Source organism: Trachinotus anak, unplaced genomic scaffold, assembly GCF_046630095.1.
Source record: "Trachinotus anak isolate AG129_WGS33_773 ecotype Australia unplaced genomic scaffold, CSIRO_AGI_Tana_v1 ptg000002l, whole genome shotgun sequence".
Lineage (NCBI taxonomy): Eukaryota > Metazoa > Chordata > Actinopteri > Carangiformes > Carangidae > Trachinotus > Trachinotus anak.
The window spans coordinates 13,325,597-13,344,848 of NW_027273853.1; the positions used below are offsets into that span (position 1 = coordinate 13,325,597).

At 40.3% G+C, this 19,252-nt stretch overlaps 2 protein-coding genes and 1 non-coding gene across 5 annotated transcripts in view; all 3 read left to right on the top strand.

The window, feature by feature from the left end:
* Window positions 1-1,320: 1,320 nt before the first annotated feature.
* malt3 (MALT paracaspase 3) lies at window positions 1,321-9,653 on the top strand. 2 transcript variants are annotated; one of them, XM_071499395.1, is made up of 15 exons: window positions 1,321-1,459; window positions 1,755-1,825; window positions 1,938-2,062; window positions 2,398-2,536; window positions 2,718-2,893; window positions 3,060-3,156; window positions 3,668-3,706; window positions 3,809-4,012; window positions 4,759-4,936; window positions 5,136-5,210; window positions 5,416-5,543; window positions 6,974-7,123; window positions 7,776-7,930; window positions 8,607-8,723; window positions 8,839-9,653. In XM_071499395.1, exons 2-15 carry the CDS (start codon window positions 1,783-1,785, stop codon window positions 9,178-9,180), a joined length of 1,968 nt encoding a protein of 655 aa, XP_071355496.1. In that variant the 5' UTR covers window positions 1,321-1,459; window positions 1,755-1,782; the 3' UTR covers window positions 9,181-9,653. The 2 variants fall into 2 exon arrangements, with proteins under 2 accessions (XP_071355496.1, XP_071355505.1); XM_071499404.1 differs by having other exon boundaries at window positions 1,370-1,441.
* Window positions 9,654-10,105: 452 nt separating this feature from the next.
* On the top strand, window positions 10,106-10,177 carry trnah-gug (transfer RNA histidin (anticodon GUG)). Its single transcript has one exon. It is a non-coding gene; the product is annotated as a tRNA-His (tRNA).
* Window positions 10,178-10,679: 502 nt separating this feature from the next.
* frmd5a (FERM domain containing 5a) overlaps window positions 10,680-19,252 on the top strand; it is a 57,915-nt gene continuing 49,342 nt past the window's right edge. The window contains exon 1 of one of the 2 annotated variants that reach the window (XM_071499459.1): window positions 10,680-11,672. In XM_071499459.1, coding sequence (XP_071355560.1) covers window positions 11,571-11,672 — 102 coding nt within the window. In that variant the 5' untranslated portion in view covers window positions 10,680-11,570. The remainder of the gene's footprint in view (window positions 11,673-19,252) is intronic. The other variant, XM_071499467.1, reaches the window with a different exon arrangement.

Below are 19,252 nucleotides of genomic sequence, written 5' to 3' on the forward strand. Positions count from 1 at the left end.
ATGATTTTATAAGTGTATTTCTGTGTAATACTCCTTAGTCTGAAACTTGCTGTTGTATCCTGGCCAAGACACAGACAAAAGAGTTGTCGGCCTTTCTTGGATAAATAGAGGTTCAATAAAGTAGAAAATAAATGTAGCATTAACAAACACAAACACATCCTCAAAGCAAACAAATGGCTTTATTTAAACTGAATACCTTTTGTAAAAATGTAAAAACCTTTATGTTTACCATGTGAAAGGAAAAGCCAAAAATAATATAAATATTTGATTATATACTTACATGTTTACAAGAAAATGACAAAAATAGTATAATAAAAGATGAATAAACATAGGGCTATCGTTTGAATATATTCTATATATTTATCTAAATGCTTTAATAAATGGTCAATAAGGGATCATAAACTCATTGAGGTATTTTAAGAATATGCTAGTTTGAAGGTTTGTTTTCATAAAGAAATAGGCCTATATCAAATATATAATATATATAATGATATACCATATATAATGTTTTGGAGCTGTCCAAAAATAAAATTAAAAAAACATTATCAATACTGGGTTGCCTTTCTGCCCTTGGGTATTTATTTTTGGACTACTTGCAAATGAAAAGATCAAGTCATTTTATGCTTAAGCTAAAAACTGTATTGCAAATAGCTGGAAGAGCACTGAGGAACCTATAGCTGGACATTGATTTAAAACTCTTTCTAACTGCTCAGTCAGAGAAAAACTGCCTTGTGCCACCAGTGCAGTTTAGTTTTCTTAAATATGGGGACAATTTCATAATTATTTTTGAAAGTCACATATGAAGATGTTAGCTGAGCAATTGAAAATGAGAATGGTGCAATGTGTAAAGAAAATGTGGTCTAATAAGTTACAGAAGAATTGTTAGTTGTTTTTTTTTTTTTTTTGTGTGTATGTGTGGACCTTTATTAGTGTGATTTTTGTGTTATCATTAAGTAATCACCGATCTGGCATTTGATTTCTTCATCTCGCTGAAAACCTCGTGTGAGTTCGTCCAGCCCTGACGGCACATACTTCACTTCGTAACCCTCCGACCCCAACTTCCACCTCAGCCGGTGATTGTCCCACCACACCCGACGAGGAGCCAGATTTGCTCATTACCATAATGTCAGGAAAAGAGGCTCCGCGTTAATCTGCCCTTCAAGATTCACACCCGTCTAACCTCCGCAGAGTGCGTCTGTTTTTTCCGCCCCAAATTAACACTTATTTAAAAGTAAAAATACTAATGATTTTTGTCAGTGCAACGCAGATGAGAGCCTCGTTATGTCCTTTGAGCTGCTCACCTATTACAGACCTTACGGTGTTGTGTCTGTGTGCGTTGTCTCGTTCCGGGAAAGGGAAGAGTTTACTCAATGCACTATAAGTCAAGAAGTTACAGAGGAGGAAAACATAACCTGGCTGAGGTCCGACAGCTGCTCGACTGGTACGAGACTGACGGCAGGTATACACTAACACATGTGTGTTGATGGTCTTATTGATCACTGATCATTTTCTTGTTTAAATTCTCACATTTTTGGCAATATAGCACTGTACACTGCGGTTAAACCTGTCTTCACTAGAAATTAGAAGTTAGGTTCAGAGGCTGTGTATTTATAGCGATTTCATATTTATCGAGCTTAATCGCCTCATATATATATATATATATATATATATATATATTTTGTATATTTAGATTTGCTGCGGTTTTATAATAAGTGATTAAAAATAGTTACTCTTTTAAAACCAACTTCTTACAGTCTGGCGTAAGAAGAGGAAAATGCACTGATGAGCGGATCCCGTCCCAATCCCTGTCGAATAATGATCAGAGGTATGTTATTTCTCGACAGCGCTACAACCTCAGCATGGTGTGAATTTTTTCGAAACAGAGGTGACACGGTGTGATTTCAGGTGCCTTGAAATTCTCACTTGATTTTTTTCAGAAATCTTCATAGTGTGCCATCCTGTTTCTGTGTGTGTACCCGTGAACCACAAAGTGACTCTGAGTGTCCGTGCTGAAGGCACAGGCATCCTCAACTACCAGTGGTTCACTGATGATGAAAATGAGGTATGTGGATTTTACAGTCATAAAAAAAAAAAATAAAAAAAAATAATTTCTTTTCCATGTTTAAACGCATAATCCGCAAGCATTTTAAATGGCACTTTCTATAGTGTTCCTTGTATTGAAAAAAAAAATGTTTGCTGTGTCTGAGAATTGTGTGTTGATCTATCCCTGTACTGTATGTTTACTGTGGGGCACAGGTCTCTCTTGAGAAACAGATCTTCATCTCAATTGAACATACATTTAAATAAAGAATTAACTAAATACTTAGAATGACAATAGAAACGAGGAAAATGTTGCTGTATTTGGTAATAAGTATTATTTTGTTTGCCCCCCCCCAGGTCTCCGGTGGTACTCAAGCAGACCTGACCGTCACAGCCAAAAAAACCAAGCTCTATGTGTGCCGAGTGAATGACGACTTTTGTAACTGTGTGTTCAGCGACTGGGTGAAAGTGAAGGTGGTAGACACTGATAAATCAGGTATGCATTGTGCCATTCTCTTGCTGATTTCTAATACAGTAGTATGGTGCTTGTGTAATTTTTTTTTTTTTTTATTGCTTTGCACATTTGCAGTGTAGCCAAAGCATCAGTCAGCGGGTAATGTTATGCGTATTGATAGTTCATTGCTGTGGGTTTGAATCTGTCTCTTTTCAAATATCAGGTTTACCAGTACACTGGCAGGGTGAGCCGCACATTGCTGTCAACCCTACACCCCAGACAGTTCGACACGGTAAAAAACTCACTCTCCGTTGCGTCGCCTTTGGCATCCCCACTCCAAACTATCAGTGGTACAGAAATGGACAGCCCCTGCTGGATATGACTGGTGACAAGCTGCAGGTAAGGAAGGGTGACAAGTGAGCTGTAACTTAATCTCAGTGCTGATAGTGATTGTTTACACTGTGCTATCTTTACTGTTTTTTGGTGAATTTTTTGCCAAAGGATTGATTTCTGGTTGAGTAATAGGCAGAAAGGAAAATAATATGATTTATTGTGATACATGCAGATTGACTGTGCAACAGCTGAACATGGAGGATCATACCTGTGCTCAATATCTAACGTGCTACAAGAGAGATGGACTGAACCAGTTGATGTTGACATTGGTAAGCCATCCATGAAAGTACTTTTACTGACTCCGTCCTCTCCAGTATTAGCACTGTTTTTTCCTCAGACTTTACTTCCTCCATTTCCAATGAAAGGGCTGTGGAGAAAAACAGACTTTCTTCACACTCCTCTCATCCCACAGCACAGAGGCTTTTAATTGTTTCCATTATGCTGGAGGTACTTTCCCATTTCTACAGAGTAAAAAGGAAGTTGTTAGACTCCAAATAGTGTTTGGTCCGAGGCTCAGACACACAACAGGAAAGTGATGTAAAGTGAAACTATCTCTGGCAGCATTTCTTCTTTTGTAATGTGCCAGTACAGTGCATATCATTAAAAACTCCTTGTCAAATTGGTGAATTGCACTGCCCTGTATGTGCCCTCTGGGCAGAATCAGTACTATTACTATCAGTACTAGTACTATATATCTAAAGTGTGTGTGTATATATAATATAATAGATTTTTGTTCAAGAAATTCTGAATTATTTTTTTTTCTCCTTTTTTATATGGTAGAAGTGCAAACTGAACAGCTTCCTCCAGCACCACTCACAGGTATGATTTTACGGAAAGAATCTCACTTTCAAGCCATGCTATTTTTAGTGTGCTAGACAAGGAAACTATTGTGGTATGTATTAGAATTTCCTAATCTTTTAGCTACAGATAAAGTTGCCCTACTTATTGGAAACCTGAATTATTCAAACCACCCTGGCTTGATGGCCCCCATTATGGATGTGCATGAGCTGGCCAACCTCCTGCAGCAGCTCGGCTTCAGAGTGGTTTCCCTGCTGGATCTCACCAGGGAGGAGATGCTGGCTGCCATTGACAAGTTCCTTCAGCTCCTTGACAGAGGAGTTTATGGTGACTATAATTTTCCTATATGATTTTTTTTAATTAGTTACATTTTTCAGTTGATTCATGTATTTAGCTTTTGTGCATGAGACTGCGATGGAAGATTTACATGGGATCTGAAATAGAACACTGTAGCTTTCTCTGCTGTGTCATGCGCTTTTATCTGTTGTTGTCCACTTGTCATGGGTCACAAACCCGCAAGTGGTTGATTTTATCTTGCTTATACGTATGTCTGGCTAAGTCGGCAGATAAGGGTTAAAAAAAAAAGTGTAGATGTTTTTAGTGTTCACAAGCTACATGTGGCACTTCCTGAATATGTTTCACACTTTGTCAGGGTATTTATATAGTATTTATAAAGGGTAATTTAGTATCAGACAAACTTCTTTCACTCTTTATAATTGAACAGCATACAGTTACACAAAGTACACACTTCATTATGACAGAATGTAGATGATGACATTTAAACAACCAAGTAAAAGTCATGCTGAATCAGAGTGATACTGTCTCTTACTATTCTCAGCTTTCTCTTGCTAATAACAAAACAAAGATGGGAAACTGATATGATGTGATTTGAAACATACTGTATAGATATTGGGCATCTTTTTGATCTCCAGTGTGACCTTTCTCTAAGATGATTCCCAAAATGTTATTTTATTTTCCCGAGGATTGCAGAGTATGTGCAATGCAAAATGTCATGATCATAATTCTTATGGTCTTGCAGTGGTCACTACATGCATATTTATCTCTCTTGACAGGCCTTTTCTACTATGCGGGTCATGGGTATGAGTGTGCTGGGAGGAATTACTTGGTAGCTGTTGATGCTCCACAACCATACCAACCTGAAAACTGTGTCTGTGTGCAGAGGGTCATGCTCAGTATGCAACAAAGACGGACTGCACTGAGTGTAATCTTACTGGACACCTGTAGGAAATGGTAGGTGTTTTCACTAAGAGATGACAGTGAAACGTGGATTTTCACATTTATTTGCAAAGTGATGACTATATATACTTAATTATACAAATGTAAACTATTATATACTGTGTATATTAGTTGATTTTGTCATACTACACAAATTAGAAGGATTTGGTTTGGTTGCTTCACTCTTCTAAAAACTGTATTTTACTTTCCAAAGGTACAACCAGGATTGCATACCTTCTGCCATCATGCCACTGAAACCTAGCGGGAATACTGTTTATGGTTATGCCACGTAAGTACTTTTTATTAGTTGTTGTAAAGATAGCTGTAAATGTTTAATTACAAATATAGAAACCAATACCCAAGCCAACTCAGTGATTTAACAGTGCAAGTGCAACTATTATTAGCATATGATATGAGAATATCATGTATATTAAAAAAGCAGAACTAAATCTTTTGGCGTCTTTGTATAACATTTCCCTCATTAACTACTGCAGATGTGAAGATGCTGAGGCTTATGAGGTCCAGGATGGAGGGAAGAGTACTGGAATCTTCACTAAGTACTTGAACAAGTACATCCTTCAGTCTGAGAAGGTCACACATGTCTTGGAGAAGGTGTCTGAGGGTAAGAATTTTTGGTTTTGGTTTTTGAATAAATCTAAACTATATCAATCTGAGAATTCAGGAATGATGCTGTTATAAGGAATAGGTGTAGTTTTTATGACTATGCTGTGTTGTTTTGTAGTAGATGTAGGCACATGAATATGGTCATTTCAAATGAACAAATTTAGGGCTAATACTGAAATCACTACTGTTTGAGAGTCAACAGTCTAAAGTCAACATCTACTTCAGATAATCCATCCCAACCCCCTATGCATTTATCCATTCAGATTAGGAATAATATAATATCATACAATTCAGCAGGCTGGCAGATCTTGCAGATCCAGGGTAAACAGATCTGAGGGGAACAGGTTGTTCTTTGGTGTGCTGGATGGACCAAAAAAAGTTTGGTAATTGTTGGCAACTCATTTAAGTGTTGTTTACTCAGGAAGTACTCTGTGACTTAGCAAGACTGGGGGGTCATCGAGTTGTCCCGTTGTGTTTTGTCTGTTTAATTGGTCTATGGTGAAATAATTTTTCGAGGTTAGCATGTGACCTCATTCTCTGGAAATTCAGACTGTTGGCTGAAGAACAGCAAGAAACCTGAGAGCTGCAGAGTGCAAGACAGCTGCTCTGCCGTTTGGGCACCCCCTGCCACTGCTTTCATGGGTTCACTCTCGAATCAGTGCTTGAAGGACAGGAAGCACTGCTTACAGCGCTGTATGTGTGTGTGTGTGTGTGTGTGTGTGTGTGTGTGTGTGTGGACATATTTAGGTGAATACGTGTACCATTGGTTATGAAAGATTCACAACAGGTTTTATCCCTTTACTTTTAGCTCTGTGTTAATTTTATTTCAAATCCCAGAGACACAGTATGGATAGTAACTTAGAAATTCTTGAGCCTCTGGTTCTGATATTCACTCATCTTGTATTGGACTTATTTAGAGAACATAGCGAAGACAGCTGACTTAAAATATTTCACACAAATATAAAAAAAAAAAAAACAAGCGTATAACTGTGTCATTTTTTTAAAATTTTTTTTTACATGGTCAATACTGGCCACCACCCTGTTTTAATGACTCCTGTATTTACATGTATTGAATCTTGTGAAGAAGGGGTTTTTCCAAAACTCATTTAGCCCGGTCAATTACAGTGAATATTAACCATCTCATTTTTCAAATCTCCATAAGTTCCTCAAAACCAGCCATGTGAATGTGATGAACTCTTTCTAAAACGCACTCATTCCTCACTCACTGCTATTGCAAAAACTCAGGCAGTCCCATGATCAAAACAGTGCACACATACGTGCTGCTGTAGTAAGATTTTAGCAATGAAATGTGGATGCATCTCAACATTGGTCAAAGTAGACATAAAATTTGAAATTTCAATGTGAAGTTTGTTTTCTGGTCTTACAGGCATTATATGTACCTGCATTTTCTCCCCCTCTCTACACCAGATCTAGGCAGGGACCCTTTAGTTACAGGCAAGCAGGCGGTGGAGATCAAACACACCCTGAAGGAACCACGATCCCTTGCAGATCCAGTTCGAACCACCGGCCACACAAAGGAACTACACTTGCGAGACGCCTGCTGGAGACAAGCAAATGGTGACTGAAATTTCCCCACAGCTTCATTTCTTTTCATCTGTTTATTGTATTCTAGGTCAAATTGCATTATAGACAGGATATGTAAATAAATATCCACATTCCAAATATAGTTTATTTTCCATCAAGGAAACCAATGTGCCATTTGTTGATCTATTGTCCCTTTGAGTGAGAGAGAGAAATTGATCTCTCAACTCTTCGTCACTCCGCCTACTTCACAACGTGACAAACCAAGCACAGGCACTGTGGTTTAATGTGATATTTTCAGTCCCATTCAAAAAAAAAAAATGGTACTCACTGTTTTTAATAAATTAAAACAGGGAAGTGGTTCATTTTACTAAGTGTATTTTCCTGTTTGATGGAAGGAAGTTGTCTTTTGACGCCTTATAACAAATTTACTTTATCTTTCAAAATGAAATCTTGAGGTTGTAGGTTAATCTGAGAATCTCCTCAGTCTCTCTCAGACTAAAATTAACTTAAATTAACAGAGCAACTGAAAAGCCCATAATGTCTTCAGTCAGTGGCTCTGCGAAATCAGCTGCTCTGTCACAGTAATTCAGCTTAATCACAGTCAAAGTAAAGCGGTTTTGTTGCTGGTTTCAGGTTTTTGTTTTGTTTTTTCTAAAACCCTTTTTTTTTTCATATCTTCTTTCAGAGCTACCACGGAAGAAGAAACTGATGTTTCGTTGCGGAGTAGAAGTGGAAGTCAGCTTCTCAGCTTTGTTCTCTAATGTCTTGGTGGCTTTTGCCACTGTGAAGACTAAGGGCCCCAAAACCCAGGACTGCACTGTCACATTGAGCAGCAAACCTGTAAATATTAATTTTTACTTAAAACATTAACACACCCTGTTGAGCTTTATTGTTCTCCATATAGGGACCACAAAGGATCTATACAGTGACATATTTGTACAGGAGAAAAATAAAAAATAAAAATAGAATAAATAAATAAAAATACAGCATACAGTATACCTTTTAAATTAGTGCATAACTGCCTTGACACCTCACTGAAATCTGACTTTCCTCTTTGTAAGTGAGTAAAAAAAAACATTGGGTTTAAAAATTGCATTCCAATTGTATCTACCTCATAAATTCCATGTTGCTCACTGTACCATGCAGTCACTTTCCATTAGCCAGCAGAAATTTCTCAGTGTTGACCAATCACGCCCACGTTTCACATGTTTGAGGAAGTTCTGCCCATATATAGACTTCCCATCTGCTGCAACCACAGACAAAGACAAAGCCGGATGTAGAACTCGTCATCTGCTTCACATCTCTTAGTAAAATATACACGCTTTAGATTACAGAATATTGGACCATACTGACATCTAGTGGATGATTCATTGTGGCACTTGTGACACCACAACCACATCCTGGCAGAGATTAAGTGCCAAAACATTGTAAAATGCAGCGTATTTACTTGTTTTGATGAAGATGGTTAACAAATACGAATTATGCTAATCAAATCTTTTATGCTCTGAATCCTTAGCCAATGCAAGACATATTTTCCGGCCCCGGCAGGTCAGAAGATTTGGATTCTCTACTATTTAAGACCTCTGATAACCCAGACTGCACTTTGAGGCTGTGCGCTCTTCAGAGGCTTAAGGTATGCAGTCAGTGATATATGTCCCATTTCTGTTCCTAAGAAAAACAAACAGCAAGTCATAACCAGAAAGTCTGTAAAATCAATGTAAAAGAACTTTGTTATATGCCTTTCTCAGGAATCACTGGTCATCAAGGTGGATCTACACTATACTCACACAGACAGTAAGCTGCGTCAGACAGAAAGCCAACATGTGGACATAGGAAAACCTCTGGTGGCATCATGTAAGCTGTACAGGAGGAGGAATCATGCAGCAACAGACAAAAAACACGAAGGTGCTTCTGCTCAAAGTATGGGCAAGATTTCAAGCAGCAAACCACTACTGCATCAGACTCTGGCTGGTCCATGTCGCCCTTTCACCAGAAAGGCAGAGTGTGCTGCTAAAGTTGCAGTGACAAGGAGCAACGAACCTGAAGAGAATGATGAGAGTGAACTGCGAGACTTCACTCTTGGACATTAGACCTTTCCAGTTCTATTACTGTAAATACTTACGACTTTGACATTTTGATGTTTTTTACTGATCCGATTAGGAATTTGTGTCTCACTTGTCTGCGGTTGATAATGATGAATGAATAAGGGAGTGAGTGAGATTTGTGTTTAGTTTCTCTTAGCCTGGAATTATTAGCACAACACTGAAGAAACATTAACACTTACTTTTGCTTTTCATCATAATTTGTATAATACTTAAAATGTGTATCATATAAATTTATATAATAATTGTTTATGACACGTTTTTATTAGTGGCAAGCTGGCTAGCCTAATTTATCAAACAAAGACAGCTGCTGTCAATAATTTATCAAATAAAGACTACCACTTTCATGGGGGCGTTCTTTTGTATATTACTGTTCCTATTTTATGTCCATAAAATAAACTTAAACTGTTAAATAATGTCAACACTGCATTGACATTTTAATAAATGTATGATTGCTGCCAGTGTTGTGTTAACTTCTTACTTCAAAAACAGCAAAAATATTTAATTTGCCCAGGGATGCACAAACATCTGCGTACAACTATAAGGTTGCAACACTTAAATTAACTAAGAGGGATTGAAAAACTGAAACCAAAACTGGATGAAGAACTGCGTGAAGATCTTAGCACAGTTGACGTAACAGCCTTTATGTTTACAATTTACCGGCTTAAAAAAGTCCACGTCTTTGGCAACACCTTAGTAAATTAGTGAATGCTAGCTAAAATTTACCTAAAGTTAGCTTAAAGATACAGATGTCACGGTTGCATCCTTTGCTCACTTTAGCCATATTTGTGTGCGCTACCGCAGCAGACTTAAAAAAGTTACCTGATACTGTAACATACGAGTTCACAGACGGTAGTTGTGTTACCTTTATATATAGAGACTTTCCGTCGAACGCATCAGTCCCCAGTAGCTCGCCGTGATCGTATAGTGGTTAGTACTCTGCGTTGTGGCCGCAGCAACCCCGGTTCGAATCCGGGTCACGGCAGAGGATTAATACAATAGAGGGGCCTCCTTTTTTTTTTGGATTTTCAGGTATTTACTGTAATTGTAATTCCAACGCTCATTACTGTACTGTAGCACTGCAGCCATTTCATTTGAAATTTGGCACGCTGTAATACAGGTCTTGGATTTTCATGTGGGGCTTTCAAACCATGTACATTGTGGTTTAGTTACACTGAACAGTTAAGCTTGATGTCTGTGGTATGTGTAAATTGAACGTTAGTAGGGGTGAGCAGCCTACACACCATTAAGAGTAAAAATTTGCTTTTAATTTCTTCCTATATTCAAAACATAAATGAAGTTTTGCCATCGTGTAACGTGTATACATAAATTTCGCTTGGTGTAAATAAATTAAAAGGCAGTAAAATTACACTGCTTTTCCAGGGGCCTTGCACCTTCCTTCTTAAAACCTTAAATCTCCAAACACAAGCACTAATGCATTTTCACTGTTTTCATTCACAAGCACATTCACGACTGTACAAAGCGCACTAACGACGACCGGCCTGCAGGTGGGAGTCGGATACATCCAATAGTCACCAACTATGACATGGGAGGAGTTCAGATGAAAAAATACCTCGTCTACCTCTCAGAGTGGTTTACCTGAAGTTTGAAGAAACCATCAGAGTGCTGTGACTTCCGAGGCCAGTGGTTTTTGGTCAGCCTACCAGTCTGGTTTTGGTTCCTTTGCAAAGGATTGCAATCACAGAAAGATACCCCACAAGATTAGGTGCTGTCTTTTCTATTCACACGCAGCTTGTGGTGCTCCTCACAAAATTTACCCAGATATTTTAGCTGCTCTATTTGGCCTAATCACACCCACAATTTACCGACAAAAGCCGACAAAAGCCGACAAAAGTTTACCTTTTTTTTTTTTTTTTTTTTTTTTACTGCATGCATTTTTCACCGCGGCTCTTCATCAACAGAGGACCTTGATATGTCTGAACCTGGGTAGCAATAAATTGCAGCGGTAAGAAAAACAATATTGCATATTAAAGCGCAGAGAAAAAAAAAACACACACACACACACACACACACACACTGCCGTTGGTTCATTTTGACGTCAGTTTTCATTGGGACCCGCCCGCTTGCTCAAGTGGCAGCGGTGAGTGGTGAGAGATAATCCTCGGCTCGGCCGCAGACACGCTACGGGGCTGAGCTGCCTCTGGATCTGGATGCGGGCATCCTTGGATTCTGCGCTTAACACGGGCCCAATGCGCGAAAACTTAGCGGGACAACAATGGTGCACGCCTCGGCGGCTATATACGTGGCTGCTGGTCGTTTAGGGGACCGGGGAGTGTGGTCAATGTGACATTCACTTGCACGCCGGCGTTGAGTTTATTGTTCTGGTCCTAGACGCAGAGCAGCGATTCTCCGAGAAGATGTTGAGCCGATTTATGAGTGGCAGCATCAGGAATCTTGAGCGGGAATACAGCTGCACCGTCAGACTGCTGGATGATACGGAATATACCTGCACCATTCAGGTTAGTCACCTGTCGACCACAGTTTACTCACTCCGCAGAGCACTGGATAGCGCTGCAATTGTGTCTGACCTGGCAGACAGAGAGACGAGTGTTTGAGCAGGAGGGAGAGCAAGAGCCTGCATGCCCTGCTGGTGTCTACCAAGGGAAATTGCTGACCCTGAATAGGAATGTGCAGCATTATTATTTTTTTTGTCTTTTCAAATAACATAAGGCTGAATCAAGGGAGGGGTGTCCTTCCCCCACATGACCCATCATTGCCAGATCCCATCAATGGATTTGGTGGCAGGCTTAGAGATTTCAGGGAGCTCTGTGAGACAGTTGTGGCATTTCCCTCAAGCTCAGGTTGATGGGATGCCAAAAGCACTTTATACTTTACAATATTAATCTATGGAAGGGCGTTTTGGAAGGATTTTTTTTGTGCTTTGTCAGTTTGTCTCTTAGCTTCATCTAGTGTTTGTTATTGCTTGTTGCAATTAAACGCCATCATTTAATGCTGTTGCTCATGCAGTTTCCCATGAACCTTTGACATCAATAATGCACATAGGGTATCCCATTGCTGTTCTGGAAAACATGCCTACTAAGTTACACAATGTGGCTCTTGTAGACCCGCTCTGATGGAAGCATGGCTAAAAGGTGCTATGTGATGCTGATGTGGGATTGAATGTTATCGGTTAAAGACCGCAGCTTTTATAGTGCATTCATTGTGTTTTTCTTCATGCTTCTATTGATATTGTCAGCTGAGACAGATTGCTTTTAAAGGTAAAAACAAGACTAGGCCCTGATATTAAAATGTCTTTCTCTGCCTTTTGTTCCACTACTACAAGCCTCGCTTTGATGATTGTGCAGTTTTACGTTCGTGCTGATTTCATAAAAGAAGGTGAGAGGGCTTGTCACATCAATTACAAGGGAATATTGTTCCCTTTGTGGATGCTGTGTGATTGTGGGAAAGGGATGTGAGGAGATTGTGAGGGAATTCTCTGACTAGTCAGCAACATGTTGACACACTAAAGCCCCTCCATAACATACCAAAGAAACATTTAACCTGCCATGTGCAACAATGAAACATTAATAAGACATGCATGTTTTTTTGTCACTTTAATGTGTGTTATCATCAGCAGGCTGCACTGCAATACCTCCTCCTTTCTGCCATGAGCAATAATGAAATAGATACTGCAATTACTGTAGGATCGTGACTGTGTGCCCAGGTTGTAAACAGACCTGCATTTCTGCTCGGCGAGATGAGCCAGAGATGGAGCCGGGCCAGATGGACTGTGAAGCCAGCAGGTGTGCTGTTTGCAGCATAGTCGTGTGGTCTGGGTGGCTGACGTCAGCAGGCTGGAAGGAGGGGAGTGGAGTGAAAGAGGAGAATGCTCCGGCTCTGCTGTGACTGTCTGGCATCCTGACTATGCTTCTGTCTAACCTTGCCCTGGGAGGGAGCAGGCTAATCCACCTGACTAGCCACACTGCTGGAGCGTGTTCCGCGTTTAGTTCTAACTTTGCGCCCTTCCTTCCTTCCTTCCTTCAAACCTTCTGGCCTCTAAAAAAAAAAACCCCAGATCACCCAGGATACCAGGACACCTAGACTAGGGAATGCAAAGTAAAAGGCATAACTAGGTCACATATTCTCAGTCTCTCACAATCTCTCTCTCCCCCTCTATGTGTTTCTGTCTCTTCCTCTTACTCTTTTTCCACCTTCATATCCTGTTTCTAGCGTGCTGAGATTTTATTCCTGCTAGACCTGCTTCCATTACACAATGGCTTCGAATTCTAATTTGCCCCTGGCTTAGGTTAGCCTCCTTCCATTCTCTGACATTGAACCAGTGACAGGGTCCTCTCCGTGGTGTCTGCGTTATTAAAGCAACCTTCAGCAGAAATTAGAAACACAAAATAAGTGTGCACTAAAGCGGAGCACTGAGGACATTCAAAAGAAGGGCAGAAAATGTGTTCATCTTTTTAAAGCAGCGGCAGCTGTAATGCATGGGCTTAAGTTTTGCTTCAATGAATTATGGATCTTCCCACTATGTTAAGGGGGGAGGAAAAAGTGAGCACTCATCATTACACAGCCCTGTAGATTTAGCCCTCATGTAGTCGCAGGTTGATGGAAATGCCTGAAATCCTGTGTTGCCCTCAGGCCTCCTCTATTCCGATTTTAATGCAGTTTTGCAGCAGAGTCTGACTGAGACTTAGCAGTGCCTCACATTTTTGACATGTCTGAATAACAGACAAATCACATCTAAAGTTAATGCCATACAGCTAATGACACATCAATCTAAATACAACACACACACTCTTTTGTTTGTGGGTCTTCTCCTGACGTAAAATTCATTCTCTAATTTAGTTCTGTCAGGTGCATTATTGATGAGTCTAAGACGTCTAAAAGTAGGTTGTTTATTCTCAGTTTTCCTTAAAAGTTCCATCTCTCAGCTTGTGCATATACAGACGCCTCAAGTATGCTACTTGCACACTATCAGTTGCCAATATTTCCTCCAGATCTCCATTCTTAAAGTGTCTCTATGCCTGTTGTCACAGTAAAATGTCTGTTTGCCTGCTGTGAATTTTGTGTGGGGAGAGGAGGCTGGAAGAGAGTGAGAAAGACGATCTGCACAGACACGGGAAAACTATCGTTTATCCCTAAAAGGATTGTTTGGCTGTTTGAGCAGCCTTTTTTAAAATAGAAAAAAGAAGGGTGTGTTTAAGCTGTCTTCCACTGAAGCCCTGTTGTTTCTGTCGATTTGTATTTTCCCATGACTTTACTGATTATGATTTATAAAGGTTATAGAGCGCAAGAGAGATGAAGTTAGATGCAGATTTTTCATAATTTCACCTTCACCAGTGTAGGTCTGTTACTCATTCTGAAAACCACCAGTGTTTTGTTGTTGTGCTTCTAATTAATTACAGATTTATTGAATGGCTGTCAGCACAGTGATCTGGCCTGCTCTATTCCAGATACAGAGTTAATTATAGTTTGTACCTTGTGAAACCTGTGATTTCCTTTCATTTTCTGTTAAAGGTTTTGTTTTCAGGAAACCACAACCACCAGAGTCAGTGTTACTTAAATCAACTCAAAAGTGAAAAGTCAAAAAATGGGGTGTGTTCTGAAGCAGGTCCTAAAATAATAAAGAAATAGTGTACGTTTTTCTGCCCTTTCACTGCTGCAGTGACCTAAATCAATGCTATATAAGTTCTCCGAAGGTCTGCTAATGTCTTGGTGAGGAGACCGCCGGGGGATGGTAGCTTCTCTGTGTCTGTGTGTGTGTATTCAGGGGTGCTTTACTTTGAAGCATGGTGCTAGGGTCCCAGCTGTTGCTACGGTGACTCCACATTTGCTCTGACTCCCTGACAAAGACTTGGCCGTTAGCGCTCACAGGAAGGTAATTCACTCCCTGAATGCCATTGGAGGGCACTGATGGTGTGGTGACTGATGCCATGCCCACACTAACCAGGACTATCTTGGGACTGGCCCACTGTTCTCCTGACACACATTCAGTCTTGTACGACTTGTGATACATTATCCTCACAAATATATGAGACAGTCATTCTGTAACATTAGAGCTGTCTGGTTGTGTTGAAGTTCACATGGAGAGCTAGATGTTTTGGAAAACTGGCAAATGTATTTACAGTGGGGTATTATTTAAAATGTTTTGCTGCTGTAGTGCAGGTATAATATCTACATTTTGGTATTGACTTATCTGCTTCAGTTTCGGTGTCCTGGCATTGGGCTTGGGTCAGTGTCACACTGTCATTGTTTACTGGGACCCTTGAACAGAATAAAGCCATAATTAATTAATAACCCTTGTGTTTTTCCTGCTATGACAAGTCAGAATATCTGCTAAGAAATGGGTCTATGCTTAAATTGTACTGATTTTGATACTTAACACTTTTCAGTACTATTTTTGTTTTCATTTTGTTGTCACTGACTGTGTCGATGTATTTGCATGGATGCATATCAAAAAATGAGACGGATAACAAAATAATCTTGACCCAAGGTCTTAACCTGTGTATGGAGCTAGCTCGGTGCAAAGATGTTTTGTTATATGGTCCAATGTGACATCTAAGAGATCCCTGGTGACTGTAGTTGTCTGTCTTTGCTGACTTTACAGAATCAGGACCTCTAGAAATGGCCTGCACCAGTTCTACGAGGCATACAGTGTCTCAACTTGGGTTGAAAGAGTCTATACTTCGATGTGCTCTTGGGTGCAGGTGTGTGTGTGTGTGTGTGTGTGCTCACAGCTCACGGTGGCTGACACACTGTTGCTATGCTTCATATGAATGATTAAAATGTGTGCTAGGTCTGAATGTTTAATGAGGACTAACCTCATGAGAACGTCACTTGTGTTTACCAGCATCACTGCGCACCAGCATCACGATTGGCTGAACCTATGGCGCATGGCTGGTTGCGATTAAGGATTACATCACGGCAGCATCTATCACAGCAGAGCAGGGCAGAACAGTCCCGGCATGTGGATCTCTCCAATCTCTTTCATGGGGATTTGATATGTGGGAGCAGCCACTCGCCATTTACACTCTATCAATCACGTTTCCTTGATAATGGAAGAGCTGATGCATCTTGTCGAGGTTGCAAAGGGCTGCTGCTCTGTTGCTGCCGTTGGATGTGGTCCTTAATCTTCTCTCTTGTGTTTCACTGCTGTCTCACACACAGCTCTTGATACTCCAGCGAGGTATGACAGGGAAATTAAACTCTGCCTGACCTGCATTGGCTTACTGGGATTCATGAAAGAGCTTAGCTGAAGACAAGATGCCAAAAGAGTCTTTTGCTTTGCATTCACTGGAACAAGCTTACACACATAAACACGTTCCTTCTGGTTTCTCTCTCTTAGAAATGTCATCACTTGTCATTATTTGTTGCACTTGTCATAAGCCACTAAATGTGGGTGCAGAGCTTGTTTGGGGTTGTCTCACCAAATGACCCTCTCCTATTCCCAACAGTGTCTCTTTGTGTGTGTCTGTGTGTGTGGGCAGGATGGAGAGCAGGCAGGCAGTCTGTCAGTGTGTCGGTAGCAGTCTGCTGAGCCCTCCATTGTGCTCTCTGGGGTGTATTGTGTATAAAGAATAACAGAGGGGGGGCTGAGGTTATACTCCACCTGGAAGCATGAATATTAAGCCTCCTTCTAGAGCCATATATTCCTGTGGTGATGACTAATCTGCTAATAAGAGAAGTGGACAAGACCAGGGCAGTGTTGATGGTCCTGCTCCCCTAGCAGGCCAAGGTTCACTTTAAAAGGAGATAGCCTACAGCTATAGTAATGCAAACAGATTGCATAGCTTGTTGGTGATATTTATATACTTCACTGGCCTCATAAATGAATTAACAAGGTGGAGTGCAACTCTTGGTGGGGATTGAGAAAGGGAGAGCCTCGGATAGCTTAACTAATTTAAAAGGGAAAAACAGCGTCAAGCTTTGATCTTTGATCAATTACAGATAATGAAGGGTGTTTGTAACCTGCGGTCATGATGCACAGGAGTGATGCACCACCTCAAGCCAGAGAGCTAATCAGATAAGAACTGTCTTGAAATGACGACCGAGAAAAGTTTGTGAGCTCGATCTAATATCAAACAGAATTTTAATTGCAGTATTATGTCAGACTCTGCATTTACTGTAGGAGGACAATGTAACATCCTTTTTAATATTGCATATTGGGTTTTGTTTTATAACGAGTCACATTTTGTGCAGAGCAATTTTTGTTGTGTAACCACCCTCATGTTTTTGTTTTGGGACCATAGCCTGCTTGATCACAGCTTTGCAGCCAGCTGCTAATGGGCTTCTTTTTTTTTTATTTATTTTTTTATTTTATTTTTTTACCTTGTTATCCTACTGTGTCTAAACAAATACGAATTTAGAAGGAGAAAGAAATGTGATTGCTGATGCTGTCTTTGTAACTTATTTCTAGTTCAAGGATTTCACACATAACAGAATATGTTATTTGGGATGGCTTTTCTACAAAAAGTTATCAGCTTTGTGATGAGCGTCACTGGGCTGTTTTCCATAGTCAGACTATAGTTTTTGTCCCCTCCTCTCTATGTCCCCCTCATTGCTCTGGTCCTGTTTGTCTTAAGGCCTTGGTCCTCGCTGCTGTATTAGAGAATCTAGCCTTTGTCTCGCTGTACTTCAAGGCCCTGTGCCTCTGCAGACTAATGAGGAAACGTAGGGATACGCTCATACCACTACACCCTAATTGAAAAACAGCAGAACAGCACATTTTGTTGACTTAGGCTCCACAACAGCAGGTAAAAATGTAGTTATCTACAGTATGTTTGTGTGCATTTAGCTTCTTATTCTGTCATCAGCTATGTGGGTATTGTATAAGATATTTTTTCATGTTTGTAAAATGTTAAACAGAGCATGCGTATGTATGGTTGCTGTTGGACCAACAGTCTTGGTAATTGTGAACAATCCTCAGTCGCATTCTCCAGCATAAAAGTTGCTTTGTGATGGAGATTACTGGTAATGTGGGTGCCATCAGCACTCAGGCCAGGTGCTGGGCTCTAATCTGTAGTCTGACAGCCGTGACCCTCCTGCCAACAGCCAACAGAGCAGTGGAGGACAGCGAAGTACTGACACAGAGTGGAGGTGGAGAGATTAATTTCATCCTAAACTCTCAGCTCAGTCTTCAGTGCGTCACTTAAGTTTGATGTCCTGCAAGGGAGCCCTTTTCAACAGAGAATGAGCCGTTTTATTTATGAGACATATTTCTTGCTTATTCTTTTTGTCCTTCCAGTGCTTCGTCTGCTCCTCCGGTCACCTCTCTGTCTCTCTGTGTCATCAGGTGTGTGCTTCTAATGCACACAGCCTCACTGCTGGGTTTTCTGATCTAATGATTGCTGTTCCTTCCTTCCTCCTCCCATCCTCCTTTTTCTCCATCATTGCCTCATTGTTGTGAGTTTTATTTGTCTCCTCAGCAGATTTACCGACTCTGTGTGCTCTCACTTGTGCGTCGTTTTCAGTGTGGTCATTGCTGTTCAGGAAACTGTTTGGATTTGGATTATTTAAGGGCATAGTGACAACTACTTTCTTGCTGTCTTCCAGCTGTGCCATCGTACATGTCTCTGCTATGCTGTTGACTATAAAGGAAGCACATGCTCATAAGTAGACATTATTTGATTGGTATTGATTTTTTTCTCTAACTAGGAATTTTCTAGATAAAGTGTACAGTATTCCTGCTATTTTGCTTTGGGGATTGAAACATTACAGCTCAGTGTAGAGTTGGATTGGTGTTTCTGTGTTCAGTGTACAGGCCAAGGAGTATTCTAAGGTTGGCTGTAGCCTCTTGTTTTCAGTGTTCATATGGATTTCACTTGACTTTCATAAGGCAGCTTAATCATGGATCCTACTCCTCTGGGATATAGCTTCACAAAATTGCTGTGTTATTTCTAGTGTTTTCATTTGACTGTCTGGAAAGGTGACTTAATGTCTATTAATGTCACACAAAATATATTTAGTAAAAGTTAAAGAATCCTCCAATGAAGAGCTGTCAGCTCCCTCAGGCTTTGTGTTGAGCAGACAGAATTATGGTTGGTTACAGCTTTTTTTTCTCCTTTTATAAACCGTACTTAAACATTGA